At 46.3% G+C, this 15,163-nt stretch overlaps 1 protein-coding gene across 2 annotated transcripts; it reads right to left on the minus strand.

Annotated features, from left to right (window-relative positions):
• Positions 1-1,562: 1,562 nt before the first annotated feature.
• TPX2 (TPX2 microtubule nucleation factor) lies at positions 1,563-14,759 on the minus strand. 2 transcript variants are annotated; one of them, XM_082292674.1, is made up of 17 exons: positions 14,715-14,759; positions 9,770-9,914; positions 9,383-9,508; positions 9,090-9,198; positions 8,413-8,544; positions 7,618-7,740; positions 7,047-7,180; positions 6,581-6,738; positions 5,992-6,163; positions 5,723-5,861; positions 5,062-5,278; positions 4,746-4,844; positions 3,912-4,088; positions 3,645-3,791; positions 2,985-3,096; positions 2,143-2,309; positions 1,563-1,692 (listed from the first exon to the last, which is right to left on the minus strand). In XM_082292674.1, exons 2-17 carry the CDS (start codon positions 9,870-9,872, stop codon positions 1,582-1,584), a joined length of 2,226 nt encoding a protein of 741 aa, XP_082148800.1. In that variant the 5' UTR covers positions 9,873-9,914; positions 14,715-14,759; the 3' UTR covers positions 1,563-1,581. The 2 variants fall into 2 exon arrangements, with proteins under 2 accessions (XP_082148800.1, XP_082148799.1); XM_082292673.1 differs by having other exon boundaries at positions 2,143-2,330.
• Positions 14,760-15,163: the final 404 nt, after the last annotated feature.

Raw genomic sequence — 15,163 nt, forward strand, 5'->3', positions numbered from 1 at the left:
TTTGGGCCAAGCTCTGCCACAGCTACACAAAGATCCTCAAGAGAAGGGAAGGAAAAGCTGAAATTTGAGCAAAAAGGAGCCATGTCCAAGCTCACCATTTCCAAGAATCCACACTGCCACAGGGTCATTCATCCTTTAGTGCCAACATACTTCCCCCCAAGCCTCTCATTCTCCAGTTCCTCAGTTACTAACTGCACAAAGTGGGGGTGGCTTTTCCTCTTTTAATCCCAGAACTAAAGTTTTAGGTTGATACTCTTTGAAACACTCCCATAGAGACCCCAGCTCTTCTGCAATGACATCTCTTGAGCATCACACTTTTTAGGAGAATTCCTGCAGAAACATCATCCCTTGGCTACAATAAATGTTCTTCTTGGAATTTAGGTCTCTAAGGACTTTCTTTCACTGTTATGCCTCTCAATCTAAGGGTAAAATAGCAATTGCTTGATGTACTTTGGCAAGAATGAGACAGCACCTCTAACCATCCCCTTAGCTGGAGTCTAACACCAAGTTTGAACTCTCTTTTTCACCCAAAAATCTGAACAAAAAGCTACACACTGGGAGTACTTCAACAGTATACAAATTCAGAAGAAATGAAATCAAATGTTTTTCATAACCACCAAACAAGAAAGTTTGTCCAGTTAGGACAAATTAATTCTCAGTTGCCCTTTTCTCCCTTCTCTTCTAAACAGCAGTACAGTAGCAAGCACCCCTGCTTACATGTGTTTCAGCAAGATATAAAGGTAAAAAAATCAGAGCACAATACTAAGTAAGAAATAATTATTAAAACTTTAATCTAGATGTGTCCACTCTTCACAATGCCAGCAGTTTTGTCCTCTAACACATTTGAGCACTTGGGCTATATTTAGCTCTGCTCACTGCCCAAACTGGCCAGAGATGCTGATGGCTCTGTAGCCAAAAGACCTGCACTGGCAGGAGCTGGGGCAGCAGCTTACAGCAGGTCACTTGCCAGATAAATGGTTCCCCAAATAGAATAACTTCAGCTATAAAACAGCAAGATGGTTTAATGCTCTAATAGACACAGAGAACTACTTTAAAGCGTGGGCAAGATTTATATTTGTGATCATCTAAACATTAACAAGAAAGGCCAGACCCGCGCTACGCTGGCTTGAAGGAACCTCACATCACTTCACACAATTCAAGCTTAATGCAGACTAAAAGGCTAAAAAACAGACACTTGAAAATAGTCCTTAGTGTACAAACACAAGGCAGCTCTGCCAGATGCACACATCTGTGCGGTCAGCCTTTAACGAAAACTTTTCTGCAGGAAAGGGCTTCAGCCCACTAGCCAGAGACAGCGAGCAGATTAGGAGTTTTTATTTAGTTAGGTACACAATATCCATATGCAGTATCAAAACTTAGTTTAGTCTCTAGAGAACAGAGTCTGTATATGCAGCAAGGCCAGGAGGCACTGCTGGGATGTCATGGGCTCAGGTGGAGTTTAACTACTCAGTACAACAACAGAACCAAACATAAGAGTTCAGACTGAGCAGCCATGGAAAAACAACTGCTCCCTCTCTCCTACCTAGGGAATGGAGAGGGATGCTCCCTCCTGTTATCACATCAGCACCGGAATCTGTCTGAGAAGTTGGGAGACTTTGGCATAGTCAGTGGCTGATCGCTGGGCTTCACTTCCAGGCTGCGGTATTTGCGTATTGGGTTTGCCTTGTGAACCTGTGAAAAAATAAATATAAAAGCAAGGGCAAAACAAAGCAAATGGTTGCAGTTATGATGAAGCTGAAATTTGCAGGTGAGCCATGGAGGAGGTGAAGGCAGGCATCTGCCTGAGACCACCACACCACCCTGGGCACTGGAGTGAAGGACTGGGAAAATGCACAGCACATGTTGGGGTTGTAGGTTTTACTGAGATCATTCTGCTTTGATAACTACACATATGCAGCTCCAAAACTCAGCCATCTCAGAACAGCTGCCTTCTTTGTTTACATAGTTTTGTAGGTTTGGTTTTTTTAAACCAGTTGTGAAGTTGGTAAGTCGTCAGTTTGCAAAAGGGAACCGTGGAAAGGCAGTTTGAGCACAGCTCAACAGTGACACTAGCTCCTTAAGGATAATTCCCACATTCCTCTGGGTTACTTTACAACCCTTGCTCAGAAACAGCTCACTTACCATTTCTTGTCTTAGCTTAGCAATTTCTTCCTTTTCACGCTCCTCTTGTTGCTGCCTGATCTGCTCCTCATACCTCTCCCTTAAGGCTTCTGCATCTGCCAATCGCTTTTCAAATTCTTGCCTTTCTTTTGCTCTTCTTTCTGTTGCCAGCTCAAAGCTTTCAGGAACTACAGAACCAGAAAGGCTCTCTAAGTTTAGAAATAGAGGAGATAACATTGGTTCAAAGACAGTCAGGTAAAGCAGAGCAGTACTAGTGTCAATGGAAGCCTCCCTTTGGAGAGCTTCCCCTTGGCAAGGGTGGTTAGGAGATACCTCCAGGCTTCAGGAAAAGAGAAAACTTTACTCCCAGACGTGAGCAGTGTTAATGCAGACATCACCCCGCCACGAGTGTTCTCATGGGAGGGAGCAAGCACACAATTGTTAGTACAAACAAGGTTTTGGCTGGTTTTATGCCCTACAAATCTCAGCCTACCCAAGCAGTAGATGCCTTCATCTCATTAGAAACAGGAGGGAAAGAGTGACAGTGCTGCAGAAATGCCAGCTGTCTCTGCAGGGAGCTCCTCACATTCTCAGTACCCTTATCCTGAGCTGGCACACATCAATCATCTGCCAATTGCAGCAGAGCTGCTAAATACAGCTGCCATGCTAGAGCAGGACAGGGGGGTGGAGAGGAAATCCCCCTGCTCCCAAGGGACACAAGCTGTTAGGCAATTAGTTGATTAAATGCAAGGCACTATTGGCTGTGCTGATGAAGAAGAGGCAACAGCCAGAAAAAACATCACTTAATTGCATCATTTCTGAGCTATCAGCCAAGCCCGTGTAGCAAGTACTCGTAACTCTACCTGATAACATCTTATGCTCCTTTTTGGGCACAAAAGGCTCCTGGTACATCACTGTGTTGGGACGAGCTTTAAAACAGGCTGCCTCTTTCTGCCTTTTCAAGTCTTCTTTAAGCTGCAAGAGGAAGAGAGCACATCAAGTACCAGGCAGAAAGAGACCATCTCCCTGTGACCCAGACTCCAGCACTCCCTACACTGGAAGAGCCATGCTGACTTAGTCAAATCATTTCCATAGAAAATTTATTAAAGCCAAAAAGTGGTGTCACTTGTTGCCCAACAGTTTCTTTGCCAAAAATAGCCTGAAGAAAGCTTCAGGTGTCCACTGTAGACTTCATGTGAGAAAAGCAGTATATTATTTACGTGTCAATATACTCCTGGAGATAGTCAGCAAAGGGATTCAGCTGCACAGAGCTGCTGCTTAGAAAACACCCACAGCTGCTCATACAGTTGTGGTAAATCCCATCATTTACCACAAAGTGAGAAAAATAAAAAAAACCCATTGACCAATCCTTAACCCACAGCCCAAGTCTCATGCCAAGTACAGAAAAGATCCTTGCTCAAACTCAGCTACCGATTCAGTTCAAGCAGGACACTTTCTGTAGTCAACCACAACCCCATCAGCTGCTTTAAGTCTGGTCATTCCTATTATCCTTTTCATCCTACCTGCTGTTTCCAGCTCTGCAGCTTGGCAGCTCCCCGTTCATCCACCTGCAGATGGAATGGTTCAGGCTGAGTTGGGGTTTTGACCTTCTTTTCTGGCAGTTTAACTTGGTCAAAGTAAGGCAGAGGCAGTGCTTTGAACTTTGGCACCTGAAATAAACAACTCAAAATATTTCTTGTCCTTTCCTTGGAAGTTTAATAGACAACAGCAAATCCTGCCACACTGTTTTTACTGAAGGAGTGGAATCCAAGGTAGCTTTTAATTCTTACCTCTTCCTTTTGTAGTTCTTCTATTTTTTTCTCTTTTTGTATTTGTCGCTCTCTGTCCCGGGCATCGAAAGAGAAGGGGCAAACTTCCACATGCCTCTGCTCTGGCATTTTGGGTTTGAAGGGCACTCCATAATGTGGCATAGGATTAGCTTTGATCACAGCCACCTCCTCTTTTTCCTACAGGGATATTAGCATTAGGATCTGATGTTTTACTTTTGTATAGGCTGCAATTCCTGCCAAGCAAAGCCACAAAGAGCTTTGAATGCACTCCTTTAATAAGGGGCACACAAACAGTGGACACTGCAAAAATTAGGAATCCAGCAAGTACCAATTTACTGGCAGCCTGAACCACAGGCCCAGTTCTTCCTTTTTTGAAACCACTTTCAATTCTAGTACTCATCCAAATTAGACTGTAATTATTTAACATCCCCTTGACAAGAAGGAAAGGAAGAAAGGTGTGAAGCTTTCAAAATTCTGCTCCCCACCTCAGAGAGAAGAAAGGTCATGTGTAATATCTGCCTTCAGTAACAGAATAGGGAAGGATGAGAAATCTAAGCAGTCCACTTCCCTCATTCATAGCAGCAACACCTCAGAAACCCTTATCAGCACCCTAGCATTTAAATTATTTTATTTTTAAAAATAATTCAGTTTCTGTAAAATGAGCAGCAATAACCAGATTGCTTGAAGTGAGTGGCACAGGCAAAGGTAACCCTGGAGGAACTGCTCACAAGATGGAAGGGGCTTCCAGCCCCAGAGCATCCCACCCACATCCAGAAGCATGGCAGGCACCACAGTGGGACCTGGGCCTGGCTCCAGCCTCATCACAATTGTTACCTTTTCTTCCTCTCTGCCAGACACACGGGTTCTGCTTTTCAAGGTGAAGGCTGGAGATTTGGGGACTGTAACAGGAAGTGCTTTCTTCTCTGGAACACCCTGTTCGGAAGAGCCAGCAAGGAGTTACCCAAGGCCAAGTTCCAAGAACACAGTACAGAGAAACGACGTGACAGCACAGGACATAGCCATTGCAGTTCTTACCTAATGACAGACACTGTTTACGAAGATCATTAAACACATAATGCCACATAGCTACAAGCATTTTGAAGCTCATTGCCACTCCAGTTCCAAGCCTGGGTGTTATTAAACTTCTTACCACAACATCCTCCAGGATTTTTGTGGGACATGGCCTGGAATGGAATTCGAAGCGCTCTTCCTCCTGCTGCTTCTTACTCTCACGCTCCTGAATCCTTTTTTCTATTTCCAGCTGAAAGCCAATGGGTTGGGTGAGCTCCTTCACAGCAGGTTTCTTGGGCAGGAGCGGCCCACTCTCGAAGATTTTGTGATTGACTTCTCGTGCTTTGAATTTGTACCTATGCAGGAATAATAAGAGACACTCACCAATTGTACATTAGTGCACAGCTGTAGTTAGCAATTCCTCCTTTGCCTTTAAAACAGCAAGATTAATAAGTAAAATCTTACAGATTGTTTTCCTAGAAATCCAAACCTTTGTCTACAGGCAAATTTTGAAGTGCATGCAGGCTGCATTGCTATACTGGGTTTACTTTACTCATCAGAAGCTGTATTCAATCCAAGATCAGGTCTCCTAAAAGCACTTCCTTCAAAATTAATTGTTTATATTTCACTTCCCTACAATCAGAGCTAAAGAATTATGAACACCCTAAAGGAATATCAATGGTGTATGCTCATTCTTTTACACAAAAGGGTATTCCAGAGAAGTGATATTTTGGTATCTGTAAAATATTTCCAGTGTAGTACAGTCATCCCCTGGAGGACTAGAGTAAGCCTTTACTTACTGCTGAATTTTCTCTATCTCCTCCTCTTCTAACTCTGCAGCAGTTTTGCAGGTGACAGGTCTCAAGCGGTGCTTTGTTCGGAGCACTGGTGTTTTGGGGTGTGTGATCCGAGCCTTCACCGGCTTTCCTGAAATTGAGCCTACAAATTCAAGTCACAGAGACCAGCAGTTAATGGCAAGGCCTGCAACAAACACAGGCCATTTGCTCAGAGTAGTCAAAGCATCTCTTGCTCTACCACCACATCTGTGGACACAGCCAGGACCACTCACCTTCCTCAGATTTCCTGCTCCTCAAATGGTAACGAGGGGGTGTGCGTTTTTGGAATGCTTCTACCTGCTCAGCAAAGGACACATACTCTGTTGTGGCTTCTTCAAGTTTTCTTTTGTTTCCCTGGGACAGATTGAAAGGTTTGGGGACAGTGGGCCCCTTCGGCATTCGCACCTGGAGACAGAACACCACGGTCAGTATTGGCCAGGAGGCTTTGATGACATTTCCTATCCCCATGGATGTACAGTATTTGTCCCTTCCTCTCACTGCAAAGAAGTTAACACTTCACATTAAGCACAAGTGTTAACAGTCTGAACATGCACAAGTTATATTGGGAAACTGTATCGAGCAGATTAAAGCATGAAGTGGAATGACTGGAAGATCTGACACTAAAGGGCTCCTTTTTCCACAAGGTTTCTTTGGAGTCTTGTGGCAACACAGACACACAGGAAGTTTGCAGTCAGGTTTGCACAACACCTGCCTCTCCTGTGGTAACCTCTCTGTGGGTCATCAGCCCAAGCATCACACAAGCAGCAGGGAGGTGATGGCAAGAATCAGTGAGCTGAGTGCTGGCAACACTCTGGCTCTCACCGGAGAAGGGGGATGCTTCCTCAGTACTGCTGCAAAATCCAGCTCCTTGTACTCATTCCCAGGCTGGCTTTCCACATTCTGTTTAATTCTATTCTCCGTGCAGAAGTGGAAATCAATTGGCTTTGTTACTTGACCAGCAGGTCTCTTCATGGGTTGTCCTAGAAGAAAAGCACATGTAAGGACTGGAAGCCTTTTGGTGTGGGGTAGGATTCATGGAAATAAAAATAGCATTTAATTTCTAACAACTAGGTAAGGTTTTAAAGAACTCATCTTTAACTTTTCAAAACATGACATAACCCAAACACACCTGTTTCCAGGCAGTTTAGGGGCTGATCTACAGTAAAGAGCTCCTAATATTTATTGCAAAGTCTGGAATGCTTGTTTTCAAAGGTACTTGCACAGCTCTGTGCAGCACTCTCCAGCTGAACCCAACACAGCTTCATTCTGCAATTCAGGCACAGCCCACCTGCTCCAGCAATAGCTGCTTTCAGATACTCCTCATTCTTCTTCCGCAGCTCCATAACCTCCTGCTGCAACTGCTGCATCTTTTCCAGCTCCTGCTCCTCTGTACTCTTCTGCTTGCTAGAACGTTTGGTCCTCCTGCAGAAGCACATTAGAAACTAAGATATGCCTTCCTGCTTCCCTGATTATTAGCATGATGTTAGTGCAAGGAACATGCTTATCTCCAACGTCACTGCAGGAGCATCACAGGTTCTAAAAACATCCTCTTTAGAACAGATCTGCTTGGGTTTTGTTTTTTCAAGGAATCTCACAGCTAGCTGCTATTCTGCAGACCCATTTGCTGTGTTCATTCTCAATCCGTTAGGAAGAACAACGTTTTCCTCAAAAGAAAAGCAAAAGCTTTCCTGTGCACAGCTTCAGCTGGTGAAATGCATTTCATCCTAATACTGTTGCCTTGACACGGTGTTTACTAAATGTGATACCATCACATGCTAAGTTGAAGCTGAAAACACACAGCCAGGACTGTCACCTAAATCAACTGTGATTAGCAGACAAGTCACAAGAAAGCCACGTACTTCAACATTGTTGGCGTGGAGGGCATGGTCAGTTTGCTTTTCCCTCTCCCTGGGGAGAGGTCAGAATCCTGCAGGGGCTCTGTCTTTGTGGATGCTTCTGTCACCTTCTCTCTGCTGCCAGAACTAAGAAAACAAGTTGTTAGGGCAAACCCCTGGAATTAACTGTGTTCTAAGCAAATGACCACCTGCAGTTTTCACCACCATGCATAACCATCCCAACACCTGGTGAGGTCTAAGGTATGGCAGGCTGGCCTTACCTCACCCCAGGCCCAGGTATAGACCATCCAGCTTTCCCTGGTACTCCAAGGTTGCAGAAGGGAAGATTAATTACTGAGTTTTTGGAGAAGGGAGGTATACTGTAGATCATTGAGGTACAGTGGTGTTTCAAAGATCACACTCCAATTTCCTGACCTCAAGCTTATCACCATATGATACTTTAGCGGTTAAGTTAATTTGAGAAATATTTTAGCTGTGACTCTTTCATAGCTAATGACTGCCTGATGACTTCCTGATAGATAAGTTCAGACAAATTTAAAGCTAACTGACAGACACTGAGTAAGGAGTAAGAAGGTGAAGAAGCCCATGCTTGTTTCATCCATATCTCTACCTCCAAACAGAGCAATTCCTTCAGCATTTACAGCCATTTCTTGTTTACGAAACCAGTATCAGCAACCAGTTCCAGCCACCACCCCCTAACCTTCCTGTAAGAACCTTCTCAGCCAGGTGGAAACCCTTTCCAAAGAAACAGGTGTATTCCTTTTCCCAGCTCTAAACAGAAGGACTTGGATGACATACATTCTCATTTTCTTCAAGGGTGGAACCTCTTCCTTATTATCCGAGGCATTAGCAATTCTCTCTGCTTTGATTCTGCCTGGCTGCTTGCGCTGCTGGGTTTTCCCCTGCTTTGTAGCCAGTCTCCTGCCCGGTCTAGAGTAGAACAGAAAGCAGAGGTCAGTTTTCCCACAGATCTGAGGAGACACCTGACCTGGATAACACTTTTTATGTCAGTGTATCCCCTAACTCCACCATACAAATTATGTTTAACACAACAATCCAAATGCAGCATGATTTATTAAAGTTAACAACCCATAAACTAAATATTCTTTGCTATATATGAGCATGCAGAGCCCCTTGCATTCATATCCAGAGTGAGTTCTGCCCAAGTCAGGCAGATATAAACAAAGAAACTTTATAAGCCACCTCAGTTTCAGATATCCTCACATACCAGAAGGTCCTGGTGCTGCCGAGTCTCATTTGACAAGTATGTGAGACACTGCATTACATTTCCACCCTGGAGACTGTCCCTCCAGCTTAGCCAGCAGATCAGGTGTCCCCATACACGATCTCCATACTGGAGAACTCCAGCCCCACAGGATGCCCCAAGAACAGCTAGAACTGCAGATCCTGAGAGCAAGGACCTGCTTAGTTACACCATCATCAATCATTGTACAAACTGAACACAAGTATTTCACCTCTGAGGGGCCTCTGCAGGGGCAGCAGCTGTCCAGGTTGCCAGGGACCCAACAATATTCTGAGAGACTGCTTTGGCCTGGGCACATTCTGCTTCACCATTGCTTTCACCTGAGAAAGGGGCAAGTGTCAGCTCATCTACATACACAGAACAACACCAAGTAAAACCACATGAGACCTTGCAGAAAACAGTTTATGAAGATGGCCCCACAAAAGCCAGACAAGAGGCCTTTCCATTTGGCCAGCGAAAAGCCGGTAAAATTTATTCCCTCCCTGCCACACCACGCCAGCTTACTCATTGCTACTTCTTGTGATGGGACAGAAGACAGAATAACATCAGGCTTTGAAAAAGCAGGGCTGCTGTGTGAGGCCTTTGCCAGATTTTCTGCAGGAGGGACATTCTCCAGATTGGCTTCTCGGTCTGTAAGGAGAGAAAGACTTTCACTATACATACTGTTAGGAACTGTTAACAATACCCTAGAATATCATTATGAGGTTAACAAAGTCAAGTTACAGATGACAACATTTAAACACAAAAAAACCAGAACAAAAGAAACCCCATGCATGATTAATGATGCAGTTAATAGTGTGATTAATTGGCACAGAAGCCAGGCCCAAAACAAGGGTCACACCAAGGTGTCATCCAATGAGGAAACCACTCAAGGAGTTGGAAGGAACTTACCAAACCAGGAGTCTGCATTGTATACATCATCCTCACTCAGAGTTGCAAAGTTGATGCAGATGTTTGGGACATCAAAAGAATAACGGGATTCTGGCTTAGACATCTTCACAGCCACACTGTCCCCAGGAGTCCTCTGCCTGCACCACTAGAGACATTTAGACAACAGGGTATTAGTGGAATCATCCCCCACCTCTTTTCCTCTGCAGGGTTTCTAGGGACAGGCATTGGGACAGCCTTTGGTACATCCCCCCTTCTTGCACTTCGCACCTTAGGGCAGAATTCATGAGCCATGCAGAGTTTTATTCTACTGCTGATCTGCAAAGCTAAGGAGACTTTACCACTGTTGAGATTTGCAGGTTCAAAACTGTCAGAAAGATCAAGTTTTGTCAGGGATTAGAAATATAGACAAATAGAATTGTATTTTTTAAGAGGAAGTAAATTATAAAGCTTTTCCAGAGAGCCATTGATTTGCACTTTGTTCCCTCACCACACACAAAGAAGAGGTCTCACAGTTACAGGATTTACAAAGCTGATGAGATTCACTCTAGAGCACCGCAATGCACAGCCTCTCTCCCTCTCTGAAGGGCTATAAACAAGAACTAACGACACAAAGCTGCTCTTCTATAGAATAAATTGATTTTCAAAGCAGGAAGAGGGCTCTGTAGAGCATTGTTACTGGGCAAACAGTCAGAAGGAGGGCAATGTCAGGCCTCTTGCATTCCATAACACTAGCCTGAGGCTGGCCAGGCTATAAACAAACTGAGCACTGTGACCCATGTCAAACAGTCCCTGCAGCTAATTAATGAAGCACTGACAGCAAGAGGAGTTCCTGTGTCAACAGGTGATATTAAACTCAACAGGAACAGGAATAAAGCCAGTGTGACAAAGTTATAAACCCTGAAATTACAACAAAACCTTTTTTGCAAAGGTGCTTTTGTGATGCCTTGAACAGCTGTGAGGCAAAGCTTGCAAGGATGTTATAAAACACTCCCCAAGGAAATCACCTGAACTTTGCTTTTATGAACCCAAGCAATTCCAACAGAGCCTCAGCCCTAAACCACCTGTCTAGGCAGACCACACATGGTTCAAAACCCAGATGGTGTTTCCCAATAAATAACAGAATGGTCAAGTGTAAAGCAAAACAGGGTTTAGGGGGTACCACACTGGTCACAACCACTGGCCCCCAAGGATGGGTGCACCAAGAAGCCTCTAGCTCCCCAGAGCAGAACTGTGATAGTTAAAGGAAAAAATGTCATCAGAGAAGCGCCAGCTACACAGCTGGGAAGATGTCAAGGTAGGGCCCAAAGAAGGCAAACAGAAGAATTGGAGCCAAAACCAACTGTAACTGAGCTTGAGACACGGCTGGAATCAAATGCTTTCCTACTGCCCTTAATCAAGATAGAATTTCTGTCAACACTTTAGATTTTTTTAAAAATCAAATGCGTCATCTGCATTCTCCCCTCGCCCTCTCCAGTCAGAGGCAGAGCTCTGGGCATCATGTTTCACAGCTACTTGTGCCCACTGCTACACTGCTGCAGTTTCCAGCTTTTTACTGTGTGGAGTCCATATTCTTCCACAGTGTCACCACCCTCATCATTGACGTCATTGCTGACCCCTTCTCTCTCCCCTCTATCCCAGACAGAAGAGAATACTCAGGAAAACAAAAGGATTGTATCACTGCCTCAGTTTCATACTCTGTTTCTTGAAAGAGACAACAGGAAGGTAAAAGTTATTATGACTGAACTCCAGAGAGTCCACTTCAGTCAGATGAACTCATGGCATCCACTTCTCAAATCCCTACATATCTTCCAGGTCCTGCCCAGAACAGGATTGACGGTGAAGCTGCAGTTCACTGAAAAGCATCCCGCTGCTCCGCCCACCGACTCAGCTAGGACAGGGATCAGCCAGGAATGCTGCGGTGATTTATCGCTCCTGTGCCCACCACAAGGCATCTGCAATCCCAGCAGGCTCTGCCAAGCACAGCCCGACACCCGCTGCCCACTCCCTGCACGCATTTTAAAACACCCGGTGGTGATTTTGACAGCACAACCACATTTATCTCAATACAAAATTCTTTCTCTCCACCGCGGCATTCATCCACCAGGAAGGAGGCGTGGAAATTTTTCCTCATTAATAGGGACGTTCCCTAATTAGCAGGCACTGCGTACATTTCCCCAAGCGTGATTACAGGCATGCTGTAATCCTACATGGATTTAAAGCATGACCCTGCTCTCCCCCACATTCATCACCTCCTGTGTCGACACGGGTGTCTGCAGCAGGCCAGCCAGGGAACCCTCACCCCTGTTCTGCAGGATCAGCTTTCACCTGGTTTGCAGAGCTGCTGGGGCAGGAAAGGAGGATCTGATCTTCTCGCTTGCAAAAACACCCCAAATTCCTTTTATAAAGGAACTACTTAATTAAAACCTTAGTTTTCTTTCTAGTTCTGCTCTCTCACTGACCTAAATACGCCTCCAGAGCAGCACAGCCACATCCACCTGGAGGAATAGGCAGTGGGTTCCTCTGGACATCAGGTTTCTTTTGAGTAACTACACTTCGGCACGTTCCAGAAGAGTGCCTTGGCATGGTTTAGATTAGTTAGCTTTGAAAAAGGATTACACTAAATTGGAACAAGCATTCCTATCCCAGAATAAGACTGATCCAACAGCAAGTGCAATAGGTATTTTGGAATAACTTCACACCTCACTGTAATCCAAATTAGCTTTAAGATACCGACACAATTCCATCACAGATGTGTTCAGCATCTTTTTCTCGATGTAGTTGTGAATTTTGTGCCAACAGCACCCACTGCCTAGACAAAGGAGCCTCCCAGCCATACAGGCCATGGTGTTGGGAGATAGGATGCAGCATTCCAAGATGAGAACTCAAGGTCAGAGGGAGAGAGAATGGAGGAGTTTGAGTTTGGAAGAGTAGCAAGGACAGAATGATAGTGATAGGGACACAGACAGGTTGTGACATGACAAGTGGGAATAGCTTCAAACTAAAATATGAGAGATTTAGATTGGATATTAGGGAGAAAGCCTTCCGTGTGAGGGCGGTAAGGCTCTGGCAAGGGTTGCCCAGAGAAGCTGTGGCTGCCCCATCCCTGGAAGTGCTGAAGGCCAGGTTGGATAGGGCTGGTCCAGTGGAAGGTGTCTCTGTCCATGATGGGGGGGTTGGAACAAGATGAGCTTCAAGGTCCCTTCCAACACAAACCAGTCTGGATCCCAAGGAGGGCAGAGAGATATGCTCTTTCTTGCCACCTTGCAATGTAGATAAGGCCCTGGTGAACTGGAGATGATGCCTTATCACGACACAGCACTGGAGCTTCACAAGTTACAGGTGTTACTTATGGCAAATCCTAACAGGATCAGAAAGCAGAAAAAATAACAGCAGACACACAAGAAGGCTATTCTAAGCTACATCAGCAGATAAACACAAAGCAATCTGATCCACATGCCTCAAAACCCAAGACGTGCAACCAGGAATAAGCAAGAAGAGCTTCCCCAAGGCTGAGGCAGCTGCATGGGAATGTGCTCCAGCAATTCCAGGGCTTTCTGCTGGGCTTCAACACCAGCTGCCACTTAAACACAGGATGCTGCACTAACCAGGCAGCTTTAATTCAGCCTGGCAGCTTCTTTATTGTCCTGCAAACCAGAGTTTTCCATTCCTTTTATTGGGATAATAACCCAGACAAAGTTCCTGAATGTTTTTCAGGGGTTAACATGTAAGTTGGAGCATTAGAAAGGGCTGTAACTCCCTCTCTGAAGCTACAGTCCTGTCACCACAGCCTGGTTAGAACCATCCCACCACAAAGCCATCACCGGAACTCCCTCTGCATGATACCAACAGCTTCAGAAACTCATCCTTCACCCTTACTTTTCCCTGAGCAGGGTTAAGTGAACACTTACAACACACTCTGCATCTACAGCTTCTCCCTCTTCTCATGCCCCTTACTCAAAGTTCAACGGAGCTTTTCTGCAGTACAAAATCAACACTGGATTCATCATCCCCCAGAACACTGCTGTTCCATCATTTAATGTCCAGTCTGGGAGAAAAAGCCTTTAACTCGCCCCAGGTGAGAAGTAAGCCCGCAGAGAGCTCCGCAGACTCCCCTCCAGCGGCAGCCAAGGGAGGGGTGAAGTGCTAGCACAGCCTTTGCTCTGCTAACGGCCCAGACCCGCCCCCATTCCCAAAAATAAACAGCCCCGACATCTCGTGCTCCCTAAAAAAGATCCCACAAGTTTCAGAAGACATGAAGATGGGACAGTCTAAGAATAGACGTTCAAGGAAAAGTAAATTATTTTTAGCTAGTATAACCTCAACTAACTGTTAGACTAAGTTGAAGGTCTTTTAGTTTTAAAAAAAATATCCTAATAAAAATAGCTCCCCTAATGCTTTTTCTGTTACTTGGGCCAGGTTTTCGCTGGTTTGCTTCCCTCCTTTTCCCGGGAAGCAGGATTTGGCCTGAGGAGAATTAACAGATATTTACATCGTGAAATACAGAGTCTCATCGCATTTCGCGATTGTTTAAAGACTTAAAACTTTATTTCACGCCCGAGGCACCCACCCCACCATAAGGCACACGCCTGGCGTTCCAGTACCGCGATCCCACCCGGAGAGCGGGAACCCCCCGCCACGGCTCCTCCAGCTGCCGGCCGGGGGCCCCGGGCTCAGCTCCCCCGAGGAACGACGGGTTCGCAATCAGCCCCCAGGGCTCCGTTACGAGCCCGCCCGCCAAACACCGCGACAACGGCTCTGGCCACGGGCTGAGCGGCCGGAGCCGCCTTCCGCCTCCCAGCCAAGACCTCGGCTCCGTTACCAATACCTGGGCTCAGAGAACAGCCGCGTAGCCACGGCCGGAGCGAACGACCAGATGTGGGGAAGGGTTGAGGGTCGGGGAAGGAGGGCGAGACCAGGAGTGCCCGGCCGAAGCCCCCAGACTCACCTCGGCAGCGCCGCCACCACCCCGCGCGGCCGCTCCGCTGCCGCCGTTAACGGATTTCAAACAGGGCTCGGCCGTCCGAACCCACCAATCAACGCCAGGCTCACGCCCTTAGCGCGCGCTGATTGGCCGGACCGCCTGGGGACCCGGATAAGCAGACCCCGCGCAACGCAGTCGCGCTCTCCCTGCAAAGCCTGGTGGGAAATGTAGTAATTGTGTGTTCGGACAGCGCCACAATGACCGGGCGAGAACCGAACCACAACTCACATAACGCACTACGGGACACACTGGGCCAATCGGGAAAGGCGATACTCTGAGTGTCGTTCTGGACGGCCTATCAGCGGCCGGCAGGCGGGTCCCCAGGGCCAGTGTCAGCTGAGGCGGCCGCGGGGCCGGGCAGGAACCCACCGGAGCTGGGCCTTGGTGCTGCGGCAGTATCCGTGTCCGCTGCC

This window comes from Coloeus monedula (assembly GCF_965178545.1).
Source record: "Coloeus monedula genome assembly, chromosome: 17".
Lineage (NCBI taxonomy): Eukaryota > Metazoa > Chordata > Aves > Passeriformes > Corvidae > Coloeus > Coloeus monedula.